The sequence below is a fragment of the Phyllobates terribilis genome, unplaced genomic scaffold, assembly GCF_046119375.1.
Source record: "Phyllobates terribilis strain yellow unplaced genomic scaffold, ASM4611937v1 Scaffold_5__5_contigs__length_657084704, whole genome shotgun sequence".
In the NCBI taxonomy this organism is placed as follows: domain Eukaryota; kingdom Metazoa; phylum Chordata; class Amphibia; order Anura; family Dendrobatidae; genus Phyllobates; species Phyllobates terribilis.
Window position 1 is genome coordinate 171904108 of NW_027362765.1, and position 24352 is coordinate 171928459.

Genomic DNA, 24352 nt, shown 5'->3' on the forward strand with positions numbered 1-24352 from the left:
ATTTGTGCTCTTATTTGGCCTTGCCTACTTGAATAACAGGCAACAAATAAAAAATGTTGCATTTTGTAATATGTGCTCATTTCCTTCTTTGCTATTTTGAATAATTTTTGGTTTGTTTTTATGGTGGAAACAGTAGATAACATTCATTGTTCCCTGTCATCTGCACCCACTATAGTTACTCCCCCATTTATTATTATGTTCACTGCTCTCTAAAAGCACGTGGCTCTAATTATATGACTCATGTATAGAGCGGTAATCTGGCAAAGCACATAAGCCCTTAGTTCACCTTTAAACCAGATTCACACATATGTGTGTCACAGTACAAGTACAGATCTGTAGTGCACGGACTGACCATGGGTCTCCTGACCTGAAGTTAACAGCCCCATATATACAGTGGGTATGGAAAGTATTCAGACCCCTTTAAATTTTTCACTCTTTGTTTCTTTGCAGCAATTTGGTAAATTCTAAAAAGTTCATTTTTTTTTCTCATTAAAGTACACTCTGCACCCCATCTTGACTGAAAAAAACAGAAATGTAGAAATTTTTGCAAATTTATTAAAAAAGAAAAATGGAAATATCACATTTGCACTTTGCTTAGTAATGAGTAGAAGCACCCTTTTGAGCTGGTACAGCCATGAGTCTTCTTGGGAATGATGCAACTAGTTTTTCACACCTGGATTTGGGGATCCTCTGCCATTCTTCCTTGCTAAGCCTCTCCAGTTCCGTAAGGTTGGATGGTGAACGTTGGTGGACAGCCATTTTCAGGTCTCTCCAGAGATGCTCAATTGGGTATAGGTCAGGGCTCTGGCTGGGCCAGTCAAGAATGGTCACAGAGTTGTTCTGAAGCCACTCCTTTGTTATTTTAGCTGTGTGCTTAGTGTCATTGTCTAGTTTTAAGGTGAACGTTCGGCCAAGTCTGAGGTCCAGAGCACTCTGGAAGAGGTTTTCATCCAGGATATCTCTGTACTTGGCCGAATTCATGTTTCCTTCAATTGCAACCAGTCGTCCTGTCCCTGCAGCTGAAAAACACCCCCATAGCATGATGCTGCTACCACCATGTTTCACTGTTGGGATTGTATTGGGCAGGTGATGAGCAGTGCCTGGTTTTCTCCACACATACCGCTTAGAATTATCACCAAAAAGTTTTATCTTCATCTCATCAGACCAGAGAATCTTATTTCTCATAGTCTGGGAGTCCTTCATGTGTTTTTGAGCAAACTCTATGCGGGCTTTCATATGTCTTGCGCTGAGGAGAGGCTTCCATTGGGCCACTCTGCCATAAAGGCCCGACTGGTGAAGGGCTGCAGTGATAGTTGACTTTGTGGAACTTTCTCCTATCTCCCTACTGCATCTCTGGAGCTCAGCCACAGTTTTTCTTTACCTCTCTCACCAAGGCTCTTCTCCCACGATTGCTCAGTTTGGCTGGATGGCCATGTCTAGAAAGACTTCGGGTGGTCCCAAACTTCTTCCATTTCAGGATTATGGAGGCCACTATGGTCTTAGGAACCTTGAGTAATGCAGAAATTCTTTTAAAACCTTGGCCAGATCTGTGCCTTGCCACAATTCTGTCTCTGAGCTCCTTGGGCAGTTCCTTTGAGCTCATGATTCTCATTTGGTCTGACATGCACAATGAGCTGTGAGGTCTTATATAGGCAGGTGTGTGCCTTTCCAAATCACGTCCTATCAGTCTAATTAAACACAGTTGGACTTCAATGAAGGAGTAGAACCATCTCAAGGAGGATCACAAGGAAATGGACAGCATGTGACTTAAATATGAGTGTCTGAGCAAAGGATTTGAATACTTAAGACCATGTGATATTTCAGTTTTTCTTTTTAATAAATTTGAAAAAATTTCTACATTTCTGTTTTTTTTTCAGTCAAGATGGGGTGCAGAGTGTACTTTAATGAGAAAAAAATGAACTTTTTAGAATTTACCAAATGGCTGCAATGAAACAAAGAGTGAAAAATGTAAAGGGGTCTGAATACTTTCCGTACAGATATTTAGTTTGGGTCAGGAGACCATCTGTCCGGTCTATGTATCACAGACTGCGACACACAAATGTGTGAATGCAGCATTTCACAGCAGTGTTTATGTTACAGTACCTAAGTCAAAACTCAGGGGCTCCAAAACATGGAAGAGGTAAGAGAAGAACTGATTTCGGATTTAGGTTTGTAATGTGACACAGCTAAACTAAGTTGTGCTGCCCCTTCCCCTACACAAACTGCTGGGATCAGATATTAGTCATCTGTGCTCTACCAACACTTTCTTATTATGCAGGAGGCTAGACCGGGAGCTCAGGCTGTCTGAATTTATAGGTCTTATACTATGAGAGACCTGCTCTAAGTTATTGAGGTGTCATCTTTTTCTTGCTGTTCTTATGATTGGGCAACGCCATACAAGGGGAAGAAGTACACGCATCCAGTGAAAACTATCTGATTAGAACCACTTGGACTTAACGAAAATTAACTCATTAAGTACCAAATACTTTGATTGCCAATATCTCCGCAACAGAGAGGTGAAATAAAAAAAAAGTTTTAATTCACTGTGCAGCCGCTATTACATTGTGTGTCCAGATCAAAATGAACAATTGGGTGAAAGATCCTCTTTAAAGAGTGTAAGGTTGCAGCCGGACAGGTCGTGGATGGGAGGTATGTGTCCCCAAGGTGCCAAGCCTTGGTGATGTAGGACTCGGAAAAGCAGGCTCCAGCACACATAGTGCTGAGAGGCGTTTAATGGGCCTGGATTATAGGGCTGGGTTTTACGAGCAGCTAAAAGAGCTGGGGGGGGGGGGGGGGATCAGCTGCTCACTTACCTCCAGTCCAGGTCTTGAAAGGCCTGATTTAAGACAGCTGCGCCTGTCTCAGTCAGTCTGTGTGTGTTTTGCAAGGTGAGCAGGCCTTGCATGGGCTGTTCAGACCTGTTGAAGTGCAGGAAAAGCACTTCATTTGAATGGCTGAGGCCGTACGGTATATGGACTTGTTATTTTGAGTTTGGTTCTGTTATATCTTTTTGTGCCGGAAAAAGCTGTTTTTTGTTTGCTTAATGAGCGGTTTGTGCTGTCAAAATAAACCAGTTTGGATTCTCTGAGGAAAACGCTTTGTGTGCCTACCTCAACCGCAGCCGAGTGAGTACAAAACCCTACAAGAGGTTGTCTAGCAGTTTGGGGTTTTTTTTGTACCAAACGTCCATCATTCAAAAATGAAAACAAACAAACCTCACCAACCATGCCCATTCCCCTCCATCTTTCTCTGTTTCTGATTGTATGGACATACTAATGATATGTTCACCACTGCAGCAGTCATATTATGTTTCTGCTGGAAGAGCAGGCCTGGGGACCGGTGGAGAATAAAGAGAGCTTTTTGGGGGGTGAAGAGGGGGAGGAGTTCGGTGGGCATGATGGGGGTTTTACTGCAAAAAAAAGAAACTTAATAAACTTTTCTACCAATAGATGTTCACACAAGGTACAGTTATAATATTGGTAACCTGCTTCTTGATGGATTCCGGGCAGCAACAGTTCATTTTCTACACTAAACAAAGTAAAAACAAACTAAAACAAAAAATAAATGAGGAAAAAAGAATAATGAGGCACTTGTGTATCTTTAAACAAAAGACCCAATAGATTTGACAATCAATATGTGGAATTCAATTCATTTCTATCCAAGACAGATGTCTGCTGATTAAAAATGAGCTTTTGGGTGTATATTTATTATTTCTGTTAGGCCGGTTTCACACATCCGTATATTTCCGGTACCGGAAAAAACGGTACCGGAGATATCCGTTTCCCGTGTGTCTGTGTGTGTCACACGTGTGGAAATCGTGTGCTGCCCGTGTGCCGCATCAGGATCACACGGATCGGCGCCTGAGAATCAGCGCTATAGTTAGCGCTGTTCAAAAGCGCCGTGTGCTGAACACTGCCCTCATCATGGTTCCCTGCCGGCGCTGCGATCAGCACCAGCAGGGCCAATGATAAGGGTAGTAGTAGTCTGCTCCTGCAGTGTCCCTGTGTAAAAATATGATTAAAATAATAAAATCCATATACTCACCTGTCCTAAGTGTCAGCACCCAGCGCTTGAGAACAGCGCTGACTGTAGCGCCGGTACGTGACACATGGATGTCATCTGTGTGGGACGTTTTGCGGACCGTGCATCCGCAAAAAAACAGACATGTCAGCGTGTGGAGCACATGGACACACGGTCCGTAGAAACACACTGACATGTGCACAGACCCATTCATTTGAATGGATCTGTGTGTGTATTTGTGTCTCCAGTACGTGTGGAAACTATCACCATACGTACTGGAAACACAGACGTGTAAAAGAGCCCTTAAAATGGATTGGATCAATTATTGGGTTTATTTAATTGCAAAAAAAAATATCTGAAAACAAAAAGCCTATATGAATCTAGTCCTATGAAGTTTAATTCATTGTAAAAGTAAACACTGTCCTTAACATGGATTTTCACTTTAGGCTTCAAATTATGTGGCAGTTAGCCCATGAAAGCACAAAAGGAACTTCTTGGACATTTTCCTAACAGTTTTCTTTTAATGCACACAAAAATAGGGACAAGAATAGTTTTATTGTTTCATGTTGGCATTGTTTTTTATTTGCTTGTTCCTGGAAATGTTGCTGTTGCCTGTGAATTAATACCAGAAATCAGTGTTAAATGGAAATTGTACTTTCAACATTGTTTTCATTAATCAACAAAACAGGTGAATATAAGAAACTCTTTAATATATCTTATCAGAGAAATATGCTTCCTTCCTCACATATTAGACAATTCTTCCTCACTCCGCCTCTTAAATTTTCCATCCACTGTGGAAGATAAAACAAAACTGCTCAAATCCATCTTGCTCAGACAAGACAGACTGACACATGTGATATCATGTGAAGAAGCTCATTACACTTTATAAATAGGGGAGGGTGGAGGAGGAGTGAGGAGCATAGTGCGGAAACAATTAGAGGGAGACTCATAGAGATTATGCTGAGATACCTCACTACGGAGCTTGATTAATTTCAACACTGGTCACTAGAGCTATGTAATGTCCTCAATACTGCTGTGGCTTGTCTCATTGTGCTAAGGAAGGAAAAACATAAATCCCTCTCTGTGTGGTTTGATGTACAGTGCCTTGTGAAAGTATTTGGCCCCCTTGAACTTTTCTACCTTTTGCCACATTTCTGGCTTCAGACATAAAGATATAAAATTCCAATTTTTTGGGGAAGAATCAACAACAAGTGGGACACAGTCGTGAAGTGGAACGAAATTTATTGGATATTTTAAACTTTTTAAAAAAATTAAAAACTGAAAAGTGGGGCATGCAATATTATTCGGCCTCTTTACTTTCAGTGCAGCAAACTCACTCCAGAAGTTCAGTGAGGATCTCTGAATGATCCAATGTTGTCCTAAATGACTGGTAATGATACATAGAATCCACCTGTGTGTAATCACGTCTCCGTATAAATGCACCTGCTCTGTGATAGTCTCAGGATTCTGTTTCAAGAGCAGAGAGCATCATGAAGACCAAGGAACACACCAGGCAGGTCCGAGATACTGTTGTGGCGAAGTTTAAAGCCGGATTTGGATACAAAAAGATTTCCCAAGTTTTAAACATCACATAGAGCTCTGTGCAAGCGATCATATTGAAATGGAAGGTGTATCAGACCACTGCTAATCTTACCAAGACCCGGCCGTCCCTCTAAACTTTAATCTCGGACAAGGAGAAGACTGATCAGAGATGCAGCCAAAAGGCCCATGATCACTCGGGATGAACTGCTGAGATCTACAGCTGAGGTGGGAGAGTCTGTCCTATGGACAACAATCAGTTGTACACTGCACAAATCTGGCCTTTATGGAAGAGTGGCAAGAAGAAATCCATTTCTCAAAGATATCCATAAAAAGTCTCGTTTGAAGTTTGCCACAAGCCACCTGGGAGACACACCAAACATGTGGAATAAGGTGCTCTGGTCAGATGAAACCAAAATCAAACTTTTTGGCCACAATGCAAAACGATATGTTTGGACGCAAAAGCAACACAGCTCATTACCCTCAAAACACCATCCCCACTGTCAAACATGGTGGTGGCAGCATCATGGTTTGGGCCTGCTTTTCTTCAGCAGGGACAGGGAAGATGGTTAAAATTGATGGGAAGATGGACGAAGCCAAATACAGGACCATTCTGGAAGAAAACCTGTTGGAGTCTGCAAAACATGAGACCGGGACGGAGATTTATCTTCCAACAAGACAATAATCCCAAACATAAAGCAAAATCTACAATGGAATGGTTAAAAAATAAATGTATCCAGGTGTTAGAATGGCCAAGTCAAAGTGAAGACCTGAATCCAATCGAGAATCTGTGGAAAGAGCTGAAAACTGCTGTTCACAAACGCCCTCTATCCAACCTCAATGAGCTTGAGCTGTTTTGCAAGGAAGAATGGGTAAGAATTTCAGCCTATCGATGTGCAAAACTGATAGAGACATACCCCAAGCGACTTGCAGCTGTAAGGTGGCGCTACAAAGTATTAACTCCAGGGGGCTGAATAATATTGCAAGCCCCACTTTTCAGTTTATAATTTTTTAAAAAAGTTTAAAATATCTAATAAATTTCGTTCCACTTCACAATTGTGTCCCACTTGTTGATTCTTCCCAAAAAAATTAGAATTTTATATCTTTATGTTTGAAGCCAGAAATGTGGCAAAAGGTAGAAAAGTTCAAGGGGGCCAAATGCTTTCACAAAGCACTGTATATGGCAGAGATCACAGCAGCTAATCTCCTCCCAGCAGCTCAGTGGATTGCAAATTAAAGATATTGCGTATTGAAGAGAAAGTGGTAAAATGTAAGCTACGTGTACTCATTGGACTGTTTATTCTGAAAAGTTACATGAAAGGACTGTTCTCCTTTAAAGACTGTACAAACTATTCATTTTGTTAGATAACTTTTTAACAAAATTATTTCCTTTCAGAAGTTCTACCTTATACTGTATGTCCAGTGATGGTGGGAAGAAGCATATTTTAGTACTGATTCTTATTGCCTGACCTGCACAATAGCTGGATTCACTCTCCCATGTACAAGAGGGTCCAAATAAAATAAAAATTTATTGGAGGGGCAACTCCTTTACGCACCAGATACATTGAAATTGTTAATGGTATACAGTTACACTAAACTAGAAATGAGTTTGGGGGAAAAAAAAAAAGAGGTGGAGCTCATTCAAAAATGAGTCTGTCACCCTGAAAAATGAAATTAAACCATTTCTACATTCATATAGGGGACTTAGCCTGTATAAAAATCATATTTGTGGTACAGATTTTAATTATTTTGGTTTATCTGAATACAATTGTATTACATATTTAAATGAGGGGCTTCAGTGCACCCTTGGCGTAGCTAAGTGCTCGATGCACGGTTCCGCCCCCTCGATAATCATCCTTTACTCCTTTCATTATGATTGACACCACTCCAAAGAGCGCTGTTTGTATTGTATCCTCAGCCCTGCAAGTAGTGACATTGTAGGAGCCGATAACTCGCACAATGTCAGTGTGTGAGGACACACTTTGACCCCCCACCCTGTACTGTCTACAGCTGCTGCTTGCTGCACATAGGAACACATAGCAGTGGTTGTCTGACACTGATGGGAGCACAGATGAAAGTAGGTTCTGACACTGTAGGAGCCAAGTGCACACTGTGTCAGAACACACTCTCATCTCCCTCATTTGACAGCATTGGTGTGCACTCCTGTATGCAGTAGGCGGCCACTGCGGCAAACAGGACAGGGGGATCAAAGGGTATCTGCACAAACTTACATTGTGAAAGCTCTTGGTTCCTGCAATGTCAGTGTGTGCAGGGCTAAGAATTCGATATAGGCACTGCTCCATAAAAAGGAGATTTTTATCCGTAACACATGAAAAATGAATGTCTAAAGGATGCCTAAGTGTGCTTTCACATTGCATTCAGGCACCTGTTCATGTGTCTGGTGTAGGCAGAGCAAACATGTGCTCTGACGTGCATCATTTTCAGGCATGTATGCCTACTGGAGACGGACACCAAGACACAGTCTATTCTGCTGGTACCATTATAGTCTATGGCCCCTTTGGTGCATACGCCCGAATGCCGTTTTGCAGGGAGTTCGGACCTAAGCCCCAAAGGGACCAACGAGCAGGTGTCTGAACGCAATGTGAAAGCACCCTTACTATAAAAAGGCAACTTAGGGGCCTCTGCATCCAATGCCAGATCCCTGTTAAAGATTGAAAGCCTGCTAAGTGGAGCGTATTGCACCATGTTTGACCATAGAAGCTCTGCTTGAGTTCATAACAGTGAGAGACAAAAAATGAATGGGAAGTATATAAAAGAATGTATTTACCAAACTTTTAAAAACTGCATGGCCATTAACAATCTATTTGTTAATCTTGCTAAATTGTCAGCACGGTTGTCATCATACTGTGGATGCCATTTGTAAACTAATGCTAACAGGTTAATTTACCCCATTGTTTGCGGGCTTAAACTAAAGTTGATCTTTAATTACACAAGTGATTGAAAGCAGCATTTTGAAAAAATATACTCTGCACCATGTGGATAATATCCAAAGTCAATCTGTCTGGAAAACAACATGGGTCAAGTAAGAAAAAGTAATTATTTTACAAATGTATTAAACATCTAAACTTTTATTGCAGAGCACACGATTACTTTACTCATATAAATTAACTTGACCCTTATAACCCTGATCTACTGAGATTTATTCAGTGTATTTTTCCATTTTGCAGGTTTATTGTTTAAGAGGTGTACACTACTACTGCCCACCAGAGAAAGGCTCAAGTATATTCATAAGCTTGTTTCTGAAGTAAGACTATTGTAACATTTCCTTCAAATATTTTGTTTCAGAATTACTATTCGAACACAAACTGTTTACATTATTAAATAGAGCGCATAGACCTGATGAGACTGATGTACTTGCTTTGAAAATCTGTTAGAATGACTGTATAATCCCGATATTAAGATGAGCATTTTATAGTCCAGTAAAAAAGTGAAAAGCTCATGGGTCTCAGTATTATGCTGTAACATCTGGCCGCTGCGGAATCTGCAGCAAGTACTGATCGTGTGCACGTACCCTTAGTGCTTTATTTAATAATGTATGCACTTCGTAATGTAAAATACAACATTGATGGCCACAGATAGGCCATTAATGTTAGATTCATGGGGGGTTGACTCCCAGCAACACCAATGATCAGTTGATTAAAGTACTTGTAGTAGTCTGGTGAGTGCCACATCCTGTTTATTGCTTGATACTGCAGCTTATTCTTATTTAGATGAATGGGGCTGTAAGTCTAACGAGCTGTGCTTGCTAATCAGTGAAAGGGAAGTAATGTTCCTCCCCCTGGACCATCAAAGATCTTTGATTAGCTGATCATGGGGTGTATCAGGAGTTGGACCTCCACTGGACATTGATAGTAAGGATGGACCATCAAAATTCCAAAAAACTCTTTGAAAATATTTTTAATAATTTCAGTGTGCAATTTGCATAGCCTAACCCTTTAGGGACCACGGAATTGTTTTGCGCTTTTGTTTTACTGTACTATCTAAAAAAAATCAAAATGTGCTGAAATGTACTTGTTTTTGTTTTTATGGCATTCATTATGCTTTAAAAACTACCTGGAAACTTGATTGTTTAGGTCAGTCCAATTACAGCGATACCAAACATATGGTGGTTTTTTTTTCAACCTAAGTAATAAAAAAAAATTCAGAATATTCTCCAAATTTTTTTTTTGCTTGGTGTCATCATTTTCCAAGACCCATAATATTTTTATTTTTCTGTTAATGGTGCACAATGAGGGCTTGGTTTTTGTGCAATGAGCTGACATTTGTGTTTGGTACCAGCTTAGCTTACATTCAATGCTTTGATTGCTTATTTTCTATTTTTTAGGGAGGTGAAGTGACCAGAAAAACACTATTCTTGCATTTTTTATTTTTTTCTCTTTGCAGTGTTTACCGCATGGGTTAATTAATTAGATATTTTGATAGAGTGGACTTTTATGAAGACGGTGATGACAAATATGTTTGTTGTTTTTCCTGTTTTTATTTTTAGAAGAAGAAGTGATTTGAATTTTTTTTTTTTAATTTCTAGATTTTTAAAAACTTAGTTTTTTACATTATTTTTTAGCCTCAACCTGCAATCACTTGTACTATATACTGCACAGTGTTGCGGTATTATATACTGTAGTATATAGTGAAAATCTTGATTTCTTATGGAGTACAGCCCCCAGCTGCCATTGTTACCCATCGGTCCTCCACAAATGTGAGTCTGGAGACTGATAGGAGGTGGTGCACATGTGTATCAACATGCCTTCTATTTAAATACCACTGTCAGAGATTCTTCGTGCTGTGGTTGTTAGAGACAGTTGTTGGCTATGCAATATAGCTGGCATTAGCTGTGTAACGTGCTGAGAGAAGTCAGCTCCTGAGCCCCTCTGTTACGGATCCGGGTGGTGAAACCTCTGTGCTGCGGTGCAAGGAGGGACCAGAGGGGCGTAACTAGGTATCAACTCGGACTGACCAAGGTCGCACGGCGGCTCAATCGACTCCGTGAACCAGGGAAGGACCGAGCAGAGGGACCAGGTGCTACTCTGGGCCTGTCCTTGTATGAGAGCAGGTGACTCCCACGGGTACCTGGCATGAGCCTCCGGGTAGGCATGGCAGGTAACTGGTAGGAGCCTCCAGGTAGGCTGACTGATAGGCATGGCAGGTAACTGGTAGGAGCCTCCAGGTAGGCTGGCTGATAGGCACGGCAGGTAACTGGTACATTCTCCGGGTAGGCAGGCAAGCCAGGCCCATAGACAGACTGGCGGGTTTGGATCGTAGGCAGACCGTCGGGCTGGAGAGTACACTTGGCTGGCGGAGACAGGTAGTCAGGCTGGCGGACTGGACTGGTAGTCAGGCTGGCGGACTGGACTGGTAGTCAGGCTGGCGGACTGGACTGGTAGTCAGGCTGGCGGACTGGACTGGTAGTCAGACTGGCAGACTGGACTGGTAGTCAGACTGGACTGGTAGTCAGGCTGGCAACGGGACCTGAGGGCTGAAGCAGAGTTTAGGACACAAAGCTACAACCTTGCACGGGCACCTCCAATTTGGAGGAGGTGCCTTTTATATGAGAGGTCCTCCGGCCATTGGCCGGGGACTCTTTAGGAAGCACAGTGCCCGGGAAGCTGCGCGCGCCAGCAGCAGCAGCAGCAGGAGAGCCGGAAGACACCGAGCCGGGAGCGCGGCAGTAAGGGGGGCGGCGTCTTTGCCTGTCAGGGGGCAGAGACGCCGATACTACACCCTCCACACGTGCAGATCACTTCCTGAGATGTTAATTCATGTCCTTATATAGGAAGGGATTTAATAACAAATTTTTATACATCTTGTTAAGTCAGTTCTAGGGAAGCGGTCCCTGATCAGGACCCTCATCTATAATCCAGAGTGAAGAGCTGCTGCAAAGTGTGTTTCTCACTTTGGGACTCGCGTCATGTCCATATACACTGCTCAAAAAAATAAAGGGAACACTTAAACAACAGAATATAACTCCAAGTAAATCAAACTTCTGTGAAATCAAACTGTCCACTTAGGAAGCAACACTGATTGACAATCAATTTCACATGCTGTTGTGCAAATAGACAATAGATGGAAATTATTGGCAATTATCAAGACACACTCAATAAAGGAGTGTTTCTGCAGGTGGGGACCACAGACCACATCTCAGTACCAATGCTTTCTGGCTGATGTTTTGGTCACTTTTGAATGTTGGTTGTGCTTTCACACTCGTGGTAGCATGAGACGGACTCTACAACCCACAGAAGTTGCTCAGGTAGTGCAGCTCATCCAGGATGGCACATCAATGCGAGCTGTGGCAAGAAGGTTTGCTGTGTCTGTCAGCGTAGTGTCCAGAGGCGCTACCAGGAGACAGGCCAGTACACCAGGAGACGTGGAGGGGGCCGTAGGAGGGCAATAACCCAGCAGCAGGACCGCTACCTCCACCTTTGTGCAAGGAGGAACAGGAGGAGCACTGCCATAGCCCTGCAAAATGACCTCCAGCAGGCCACAAATGTGCATGTGTCTGCACAAATGGTTAGAAACCGACTCCATGAGGGTGGTATGAGGGCCCGACGTCCACAGATGGGGGTTGTGCTCACAGCCCAACACCGTGCAGGATGCTTGGCATTTGCCACAGAACACCAGGATTGGCAAAGTCGCCCCTGGCGCCTTGTGCTCTTCACAGATGAAAGCAGGTTCACACTAAGCACATGTGACAGACGTGACAGAGTCTGGAGACGCCGTGGAGAGCGATCTGCTGCCTGCAATATCTTTCAGCATGACCGGTTTGGCAGTGGGTCAGTAATGGTGTGGGGTGGCACTTCTTTGGAGGGCATCACAGCCCTCCATGTGCTCACCAGAGGTAGCCTGACTGCCATTAGGTACTGAGATGAGATCCTCAGACCCCTTGTGAGACCATATGCTGGTGCGGTTAGCCCTGGGTTCCTCCTAATGCAGGACTATGCCAGACCTCATGTGGCTGGAGTGTTTCAGCAGTTCCTGCAAGATGAAGGCATTGAAGCTATGGACTGGCCCGCCCGTTCCCCAGACCTGAATCCGATTGAGCACATCTGGGACATCATGTCTCGCTCCATCCACCAACGTTGCACCACAGACTGTCCAGGAGTTGGTGGATGCTTTAGTCCAGGTCTGGGAGGAGATCCCACAGGAGACCATCCGCATCCTCATCAGGAGCATGCCCAGGCTTTGTAGGGAGGTTATACAGGCACGTGGAGGCCACACACAATACTGAGCCTCATTTTGACTTGTTTTAAGGACATTACATCAAAGTTGGATCAGCCTGTAGTGTGTTTTTCCACTTGAATTTTGGGGGTGACTCCAAATCCAGGCCTTCATTGGTTAATAAATTTGATTTCCATTGATGATTTTTATGTGATTTTGTTGTCAGCACATTCAACTTTGTACAGAACAAAGTATTCAATGAGAATATTTCATTCATTCAGATCTAGTATGTGTTATTTGAGTGTTCCCTTTATTTTTTTGAGCCGTGTATTACTACCCATTGATGTGACTTCAAATGTAATTCTTCATTTTCCCTGTGACGGCGCTGCAGGTAAATTGAACATTTGCCTGGGCACCAACTTATCCTTGGAGACCTAATGACCAGCTTATGCTCTAGGAATCCATCTTCATAAAAAAGGGCTTTCACAAACTGAAACACTGCTTTAAAGGGAACCTGTCACATCCAGAAACATTATTTAACTACAGATATAGGGGTAATCTGCAAGTAAATAGCATTTAAATCCCATTTAGCCAGGTTACTAGAACAGTGGCTACAGGGAGAAAATGAAGTTTTATTCCATCTGCAGCTGCTCGCTTCCAGTCATTGAGGCGGTGTAGGGAGCGGTTACAGTCACTACCCACTATACAGTGAGTGTGGCTGAAATCGCTTTCTAACCCTTTGATCGATAGCCTCCTCTGCAGTGTGTGCAGCATGTTTGTGCAGAGCAGACTGTCAAAGTGCCGGTGAATGATAACAGTGTGCTGTCAGGAGTGGGCGCAAACAGAAGAGGGCCCCTATGCATGAACAATATATGAGCTCTTTGCAATTCAATAGCTCATCAAAATGCAGAATTCCAGCTGCTTTCGATGTAGATGTAGGCCCCCCTACCTCTTGGGCCCCTGTGCGACTGCACTGTTTGCACCAAAGATATATCCAACGCTATTCACTGTACATTCAGAAGTGGCTATAGTAGTTCCCTGCAGTGCTCCTATGATTGGCAGCGAGCGGCTCCAGGGAGACTAAAACTTCCAAGATTTACAAGGCTCAAACTGTATTTATTTTCAACATACCACTATATCTGCAATTAAATATAGTTTTTGGACGTGGCTGGTTCCCTTTAATGTATTTTCATTTACAAAGTAAAACGTGAAATTATTATATTTTTTCTTTTTTTTTATCTCTAGCACTTTATTTTTATCTGGATATTTTATGTTAGAAAATATTTTAATATAATGTTGGAAAAGTTCTTGTCATTTTGCATCTGGATAATTGCTATTACTTTAAAGCCAGTTATCTATCTCTGACAATTAACAGTGCTAAAAATGAGTTGTTTGAAGACTTTTGCTAGATTGAAATTCCTTTATGGAAGTATCATTGCCTGGAAGTCCTTTATGGAATTTCAAGATCAGTCCACAATGGAAGCAAGTGCATAATATTTATAGCAATAGTTAATGACAACCAGGGGGAGGAACAATGTGGGGGTGAATGCTGAATAAATATAGGCTAAACGCTTCTTATGGTGTCATATTATGGTACCTCAATACTGTGAATGCCTGAATATTATAGCATCCAGAAGTGAATGACAAGATTGCATGTCATGTAAAGTCAGAAGCTTACTGTGTTTGGGCCCCTTAGAATGTCTAAGAAATTTACCTTTGTTTTCTTCTGCAGATTTCTTGTTTTAAATTGTGTGCCTGTCCATCTCCAACACAGTGTCTGGGTCTCCTGTGCTACGGTGCATTTTTAAAGGTGTGTTTCTGCTAGTTAACATTAAAGGGTTTAACCCATTCTTATCATCCTTATCAGTTATGGACAGCACTTCTATATATTGCGTTGATGAGACATGTCCATATAAACAAACACACATGCATGTACACAGTACAGAAACAAAATCACAACCAAATAAATGCTGTATGAGAGCGTTTAAATTGTATTCATTCACTTATGTGCAATGACTTAATGGAAAGGAAATCATAATATTAGCTAAAAACTAGATTCCAGTACAGAACAACTGTATGTGCCCCAAAAGATTTTTATTTTATGAACAGAAATATTTCACACTTGATGTCTGGAATTGATTTTGACATTGCTCAGTTTGTAAATATATGCACAATCTTCCACATCCAGAGAGTGATGTGTCTTTTTCCATTGAAGTAAGAAGCAAATTTCAATGCTATTCTGTTTGGCAAGCCAGTTGAAAGTGTCAAAACTGCAAACACTATTGTGCATCGCCCCAGAGTGGAAATCTGGAAAAGTTTATACTCCCTAATGAGGGGAAAACAGTATATTTGTTTTGTTTTCACTTTCAGCTGAGTTTTAGTACTATCCCAAGAATGAGCAGGAAAATATTGACTATAACAAAGTACTTAGTGGCATGCTATTAGTCCAGATTTTCAGTATCTGGGTAAAACTATGAAGTATTATGTATTAACATGAAGATTTGCAGCAAATTTCATCAATCAAATTCATGCTAATTTCTTCTAACTGCATGTGAATACGATTTTCACAAACATTGAACCATAAGGCCACATGCACACGTTGAGTATTTGGTGAGTTTTTTACCTCAGTATTTGGAAGCCAAACCAGGAGTGGAACAATAACAGGAAAAGTATAATAGAAACACGTCACCACTTCTGCATTTTTCACCCACTCCTGGTTTTGGCTTACAAATACTGAGGTAAAATATTGACGAAATACTGAAATTGTGACCGTGGCCTTAAAGAAGAACTTCTGGACAAATTTCTATTCCTTAGTAATATCAATGCATACCAGTGCATGTGTTCAAATATTTACCGATCAATGTTTTGTACCATTCTCAGTGCCATTCCAATTCTCTTCTGAACCACGTGAGGGTAATTCAGATTAGCTGGCTCACACAACTGTGTGCAGAGGTAGTTGCTTTTCTAATGTTAGCATATGAGACGCACATTGAGGTTCTCACAGTCTTACATTGGGAAAGCAACACAAGACGCAGTCACAAGGATCAGAATGGGGCTAAGTTACATTTAAGACAGAGACTGGTAAGCATTTGAACTCATGCACACTACATATGTATTGATAAGTGATTAAGGAATAAATATTTATCTGCACATTCTTTAACCCCTCTTCGCTCCATAATAAATACCGTATAAATAAAAATTTAAGCAAAAAATGTGGTCATGATGCACTTTTAAAGGCGAGGGGGTCTTCCGCTGACACTGGTATAGGGGTAATGTCCCCCAATTCTGACAATATCTCCCATCCTGGTATATATGCCGCCCCCCTTCCTTTTATACGTGGTCCCCATCCCCATCCTGGTATGCCTGGCATCCCTCCATCCTGGTATGCATGGCAACCCTCATCCTTATCCTGGTATGCATGGCACCCCTCATAGCTATCCTGATATGCATGGCACCCCTCATACCTATCCTGATATGCATGGCACCCCTCAATCCCTGTCCTAGTATGCATGCTACCCCTCATCCCTGTCCTGGTATGCATGGCACCCCTCATCCCTGTCCTGGTATGCATGGCATCCCTCATCCCTGTCCTGGTATGCATGGCACCCCTCATCCCTGTCCTGGTATGCATGGCACCCCTCATCCCTGTCCTGGTATGCATGGCATCCCTCATCCCTGTCCTGGTATGCATGGCACCCCTCATCCCTGTCCTGGTATGCATGGCACTCCTCATCCCTGTCCTGGTATGCATGGCACCCCTAATCCCTATCCTGGTATGCATGGCACCCCTAATCCCTGTCCTGGTATGCATGGCACCCCTAATTCCCATCATGCTGAACATTAAAAAAAATAAACACTCATACTCACCTTTCTTCTCTCCTCCAGCGCTGCGTCCGGTCTGCCTGCACTGATCTCTCCATGTGAGCCGCGCATGACGTCACTGCCATGCGCGGCTCACAAGGAGAGATCAGCTGCCGGAAGTCACTGCTTCCCACGCCGGGTCTGTGTGCGCGGGGAGCAGTGACTTCACTCTCCTTCATAGCCGGCACACAGCGGAGCCGTGTGCCGCTATTAAGGAGCATGAATATTCAGTGCTCCCCACGCCCCATGGGCGTGGGGAGCAGTGAATATTCATTTTCTTTAGCAGCGAGGACAGTGTAGGCTGCAGTAGGCGGCTGCTGCCTCCTGTACCCCGCTCCTCCACCGCTACCGCTCCCCCCACACCACACATAAATATACCCCCCCAACATTCGGATTATAAGACGCACCCCCCATCTTCCTCCAAAATTTTGGAGGAAAAAAAGTGCGTCTTATAGTCCGAAAAATACGGTATATACGTCATGGAGCGTTGCCATGGACTTCAGAAGCAGAGCTCCACAGAGGGCAGATGGCGACTATATTGTATCACTGACATCTGCCTCTAACAGAAGCAATTGGCGTGCTCGCCAACTGCTTTTGTTAATCTCTTAAATGCCGCTGTCAATCACTCACTTGCATTTAAGTGTCGCAATCTGGACTGAACATTAATTTGCTCCTCTTCCCCACGACACCTTCGTGGGGAACCAATGGATTCCTATGACAGCCAGGGGACAGCTGAAGGCTCCAGGGCTTGTCACGTGATCTCGTCTCTGACGTCCAGTCTATGGCCACGGCCCCACCATCTGTATTTGGTCAGTATTTGGTCAGGATTTTTTCTCAGGAGTGGATGATAAATTCAGAATTGGTGACTTGTTTCTATTATACCTTTTCTCTGTTCCTCACCTGGCTTTGGCTCCCACTCCTGAGAAAAAATACTGACCAAATACTGATAGTGGGGCCATGGCCTATGGCTGAGCGACATAGAAGACTGTTCTTTTCACAATATACATCAGTATTGTGGCATTGCTGTATATATTACCATTGATCAAACGATTTCAAGGTCAAGTCCCTTAACTGGACTAACAAAAATGAGTAAAAAGTAGAAAAAATAAGTATTTTCCTCCTAGGAAATTATATTTATATGTAGTTTATATCAGATTAACTTTTGCCATTGATTACATGACTATAAACAAATTATTGCTTTGTTTAAGATTCTAACAGCTGGCTGGGATGAGCTGGAGTGTCACAGAGTCTACAACTTTCTTTGTGATATGACCAATTTACCTCGGAAGATGCAAAGTCTGGTTAGTAGCAAGCCAGGTAAGATGCTGAGCGGTCTGGAATAATAATATACATAATATAATATACATTTGCATTCCCTCCATGAGTATTACATTTGTTAGTGATGTAGATTCATATGCCATCTTTTTATATCTCTATGTGCATTTGTATGTCCTGGAAGCTTCATGCTGTTTTTCTGTTTGCTCGATTGTCGACATAGCCATCTCATGGAAAATTTTTCAGTAGTGGCATATAAAAAAGGTTAAGGTTAAAACTTTATAGGTTATGTATGAAGAAGTTTAAGACTCTACAAAATGACAGTGGAAAAGTGGTAAATATTTAAATGTATGATGAATTCTAGAAAGAAACTTGGAACATTTAATTGAAGACGGGTTATTGATGACAGGGAAATGGTAATTAGATGTTTGTTTTTGCTGTACTTCAATACCATATAGCTATTAATGGAATTGCCTCCTATATCAGCTGTAATGTTTCACTTCACCTTCTTTTCCTTATTGGTCATATGAGTCATCTTTAAAGGGAATCTGTCAGCAGGTTTTTGCTATTTAACCCCTTCACCCACAGGCCATTTTCCGTTTTTGTGCTTTTGTTTTTTGCTCTCCTTCACAGAGCTATAACTTTTTTATTTTTCTGTCAGTATGGCCATATGAGGGCTTGTTTTTTGCAGGACGAGTTGTACTTTTGAACGAAACCATTGATTTTACAATATAATGTACTGGAAAACGGGAAAAAAAAATCCAAGTGCTGTGAAATTACAAAAAAACTGCAATTCCACAATTGTTTTTTTTTTGTTCACCATGTTCACTAAATGCTAAAACTGACCTGTCATTATAATTCTGCAGGTCATTACGAGTTCGCAGATACCAAACATGCATAGGTTCTTTTTTATTTAAGTGGTGAAAAAAAAAATCAAAATTTGTAAAAAAAAAAAAATGGCACCATTTTCCGCGACCCTTAGCATCTCCATTTTTCAGGATCTGGGGCTGGGTGAGGGATAATTTTTTGCTAGCTGAGCTGACGTTTTTATTTATGCCATTTTGGGGTAGATACAATTTTTGATAGCCTATTATTGCATTTTATTGCAATGTCATGGCGACCAAAAAAATATAATACTGGTGTTTTGATTTTTTTCTCATTATGTTGTTTACCGATCGGAGTAATTCTTTTTATATTTTGATAGATTGGGCGTTTCTGAATACGGTGATAACAAATATGTGTATTTTTTATTGTTTTATTTTGAATGGGGCAAAACTTTTGAACTTTTATATTTTTTTTAATTTTTGTAATATTTTTAAAAACATTTTTTTTACACTTTTTACTTGCTTCAATAGTCTCCATAGGAGATTTGAAGCTGCAGATTGCTTGTGCTATACATAGCAGGGCTTCAGCCGAAATGCTCATCTGCTATGAACGCCGACCGCTGGGCGGCGCTCATAGCAAATCAGCTATGACAACCACAGGGGTCTCCTGCAGACCACGGGATGTCATGCCAACACATGCAGCCCTTAATCATGTGATGGGCGCACCGATGGGCGGGCCTTATGACACACTTCCTGCGCAACCATGTTATATGCTGCTGTTGGTAAATGACAGTGGCAGTTAACATGTTAATGATTTACTAGACATTTACAAGCTGATAGTATTTCTGACCTAGACAAAAATAGAACATGTTGAAAATATTTGCAAGCTCATAAAAATATAGAAAAGTACCTATAAGTGTCTGAATGTTAGATGAGGCATCATGGATCAGAAGTAGTTATTTTTAATTTTCATTATTTTGCCCAGCTCTTTATAGCACCTTTGTTTTGATACTGCCATGGCTTGTTGTGGGTGAGATTGACATTGTAAGGAACTACATTTCCCATTATTCCCTACTCCCAAATAGGCATTACCTTTATTTTCAGTTGCCTGTAAGACCTTTTATCACAGTTTGTAAGGTAGTGCTGTAATTACTTCCTGTCTGCTGTCCTATTCTGATACCCATTCATCTGCATTATTAGCTGCTCAGCATGTGAAACAGGTTCCATCTAGAAACAGCAGGGGTGGCAGCCAGAGAGCAGTGGAGAGAAGAGCATGTGATGTATGACATCTCCTACCATAGGGAGGGAGAAAGGGGAGATAATCATCTGTTTAGAGTTGTGAAGTAACACAAGTACCCCGACTATGGTACTGGCTTGCAGAGTAAACAGTGAATGACTAATCTTAATGCATTTGAACCTTTCGCAGATAATTTTTAAAGTTTGGGAATTCCCTTTAACTATGTATTTTTTAAAAAGATGATCTTAGGCTATGTTTGCATGTTTCAGATGCGATACCAACTGGAAAAATATCTTGAGATACACACGGAATTTTACATATATGCGAGCAGCATTCATAGTTAGACATTTCATTGATCTGTATACATTTCCATATGTTGGAACTATACATTAAATCTGCAACACACATATGGTGTCAATAGGGAATACAGTATCTGAAAATCTTACATTATTGTACTTCATAACAAATTTCAGATTTTGTTATTGCATGAACAATACTACTTTTGTTGCTCTTGATAGTGCCTCTTAAAGGGTTCTTTATATCTTCCAGAAGAAAGTTCACTAAATGTGTATTATTTTTGTGTTATACAATATGCAATATGTTCTGACCCTGAATACACTATCCATATAGCAGCCTGTGAATAAGCTGCATACAATTCTCAGAGACAGTTAAGCATGTGGGAGAAGAGAGATCTACGAGATACAGATACCGACACTGCAAGCATACATTAGGGATTCATAGACTGTGTCTTGTGAGTATTTTGGCAGTCTTGCATTGAAAATGGCTCCCAAGAGGCATATGAAGGTTTCTGAATGGGTGGAAACTCTTGCAACATCATTTATAACTTTCTGATATTGCTTCCAAAAGCCTTTGGGCCTTGATCTATTCCAGATAAGATAGGAGGAGGATTTTGTAAATCACCATATGTAAAGCTTTATGTGCTTGTACAAAATGTATTTGTATAATTGAAATCTCTGTACAATAAAACGGTCTAACACATTTTTTCCAGCTAATCTAGTCCAACAAGAAATAATGAATTCACGATCATCCAGATTTACTAATACTGATGTCAGTTTTTCGCTGACATTTTACCTTTAATGGTAGAGAGAATTGAAAGGAGTTTCTCTTTTTCATACATCACCTCCCATGAACTTATGTTTGCTCATTTTGAAGTTACAGTTTTTACACATAATTTCAGGTCTAGAAATGTAACCATCATACAAGCTATGTACTGTATACATATTCCCATTTTAGGCAAGATAAATGTACTTGACTATACAGTGTATTACATCAGCTGTCTCTGAAAAATGTTAATAATTCTACAAGGAATTGTGTTGTAAGGAAAATGAGCTGCAGCGTGATCTTAAACATACCATCCTATCCAAAAGAAAAATTATTTTTCTATGCCCAAAGTGCTTTATGATTTACGTTCAAGTTCTCAAAGCATAACAAAGCTTGGGGACATAGTGAGGATGCTCTCATGTGTCAGTCTTATAGCTGCCTCAATAATCCTATAAAGCAGACCCTGCCAAACTGTGGCCTGTGGGCTACATGCAGACTTTTGGCTGTTCTTGTCCAGTTTGCTGACTGGGACAGCCAAAGGGCCGGAAACAATGGCTCACCACCTGTGAGTTGGGGGAGCCCAGTGCCAATAGTCATCCTGATACCCCTGTCCAGCATCTCAATTTCAATTGTATCTGTATCCTCAGGATGCTAATTACAGTTGAATACAATGGAGAAATAGGGAGTCGTCAGCTACTTGTTGCATCACTAAGCCTGTGCATCTAAAGGCCCCGTCACACTAAGCGATATCGCTAGCGAGATCGCTGCTGTGTCACGGTTTTGGTGACTCACCAGCGACCTCACCAGCGATGTCGCTATGTGTGACACTTTGCAACGATCAGGCCCCTGCTGTGAGGTCGCTGATCGTTGCAAAGTGTCCTGGACCATTTTTTGGTCGTTGGCCTCCCGCTGGCCAGCACACATCGCTGTGTGTGACCAGCGGGACCAACGATCTGGCTGGTAACCATGGTAAACATCGGGTTACTAGGGGCACGCGCGCACTTAGTAACCCGCTGTTTACCATAGATACCACTCTGCTACGGTGAGCGGAGGCTCCAGCTCACGGTAGCAGAGTGGTATCCATGGTAAACAGCGGGTTACTAGGGGCACACGCGCACTTAGTAACCCGATGTTTACCATAGTTACCAGCCTGCTCCTGCTTGCAGCAGGCTGGTAACGGGAGCAGGACATCGTGGAACGATTCTTTCCACGATATCGTTGCTCCCCTGATCGCTGGTGAGCCTGCCTGTTTGACAGCTCACCAGCGATGTATTAGCGATGCAGCAACGATCCCTGACAGGTCGTATCGTTGTCGGGATCGCTGCTGCATCGCTTAGTGTGACGGGGCCTTTAGTCAGGTGCGACAACATCACTAGATTGCGCCTGCTGCACAGAGCCTCAGTCCATACACAACACAGAACAGAGCAGCACTTCTGGGGAACAGGGCTAGGTAAGTAGTATTTGTTTATAGTTTTCTTGTGAGTCAGCACTTGTGGGGGGGAAGGGGGACTAGTGGGGGCAATATTGTGTGTGTGGGGCTGTGGGTTATCATTCTACTTTTTCCAGAACTGTCAGGGATCATATTGGGAGACTGTGGTGGATTATACTGTATGAGAGGGCATCATAATGTGTGAGGATCCTTATAATGTATGTGTAGAAGGGCTGTGGGGGCCATCATACTGTGTGGGGGATGTAGTGGATCATACTATTTGGGAGGCTGTGTGGGGAATTGTGGGGGCCATCACACGCTGTGAAGGGGGCCATCATATTGTGTGTGTGTGTGTGGGAAGTTTGTGGGGGATTGTACTGTTTGTAAGACTGTGGTGGCATCAAACCTATTTGGGCAGCTGTTGAGGCATCATACTATGTGAGTAGAGCTGATGATCAATGTACAATAGCTGAATAACAGGAGCAGTATGATTTACTGCTTTATTTAAACTTTTTAAAAACCTGTGAATTCTATGGTTTTGATTAACCACTACTATATACAGTTATATGAAAAAGTTTGGGTACCCCTATTAATCTTAAGCTTAATGTTTTTAAAAAATTGGTGTTTTTGCAACAGCTATTTCAGTTTGATATATGTAATAACTGTTGGACACAGTAATGTTTCTGCCTTGAAATGAGGTTTATTGTACTAACAGAAAATGTGCAATCTGCATTCAAACAAAATTTGACAGGTGCATAAGTATGGGCACCTCACCAGAAAAGTGACATTAATATTTAGTAGATCCTCCTTTTGCAAAAATAACAGCCTCTAGTCGCTTCCTGCAGCTTTTAATGAGTTCCTGGATCCTGGATGAAGGTATTTTTGACCATTCCTCTTTACAAAACAATTCCAGTTCAGTTAAGTTTGATGGTCGCCGAGCATGGACAGCCCTCTTCAAATGATCCCACAGATGTTCAATGATATTCAGGTCTGGGGACTGGGATGGCCATTCCAGAACATTGTAATTGTTCCTCTGCATGAATGCCTGAGTAGATTTGGAGCGGTGTTTTGGATCATTGTCTTGCTGAAAGATCCATCCCCTGCGTAACTTCAACTTTATCACTGATTCTTGAACATTATTGTCAAGAATCTGCTGATACTGAGTGGAATCCATGTTTCCCTCAACTTTAACAAGATTCCCGGTGCCGGCATTGGGCACACAGCCCCAAAGCATGATGGAACCTCCACCAAATTTTACTGTGGGTAGCAAGTGTTTTTCTTGGAATGCTGTGTTTTTTTGCCGCCATGCATAACGCCTTTTTGTATGACCAAACAACTAAATCTTGGTTTCATCAATCCACAGGACCTTCTTCCAAAAAGAAATTGGCTTCTCCAAATGTGCTTTTGCATAACTCAGCCGACTCTGTTTGTAGCGTGCTTGCAGAAACGGCTTCTTTCGCATCACTCTCCCATACAGCTTCTCCTTGTGCAAAGTGTGTTGTATAGTTGACCGATGCACAGTGACACCATCTGCAGCAAGTTGACGCTGCAGCTCTCTGGAGGTGGTCTGAGGATTGTCCTTGACTGATCTCACCATTCTTCTTCTCTGCCTTTCTGATGTTTTTCTTGGCCTGCCACTTCTGGCCTTAACAAGAACTGGCCCTGTGTTCTTCCATTTCCTTACTATGTTCCTCACAGTGGAAACTGACAGGTTAAATCTCTAAGACAGCTTTTTGTATCCTTCCCCTGAACAACTATGTTGAATAATCTTTGTTTTCAGATCATTTGACAGTTGTTTTGAGGAGCCCATGATGCCACTCTTCAGAGGAGATTCAAACAGGAGAACAACTTGCAAGTGGCCAATTTAAGTAGCTTTTCTCATGATTGCATACACCTGGCTATGAAGTTCAAAGCTCAATGAGGTTACAAAAC

General features: G+C 42.0%; 1 protein-coding gene across 1 annotated transcript in view; it reads left to right on the top strand.

Moving 5' to 3' along the window:
- The window catches only part of FBXO47 (F-box protein 47), a 139137-nt gene that overhangs the window by 40610 nt on the left and 74175 nt on the right, over positions 1–24352 (top strand). Inside the window, exons 3-5 of the mRNA XM_073681116.1 lie at positions 8748–8824; positions 14465–14542; positions 17802–17910. Of these exons, the coding sequence (XP_073537217.1) occupies positions 8748–8824; positions 14465–14542; positions 17802–17910 (264 nt within the window). The remainder of the gene's footprint in view (positions 1–8747; positions 8825–14464; positions 14543–17801; positions 17911–24352) is intronic.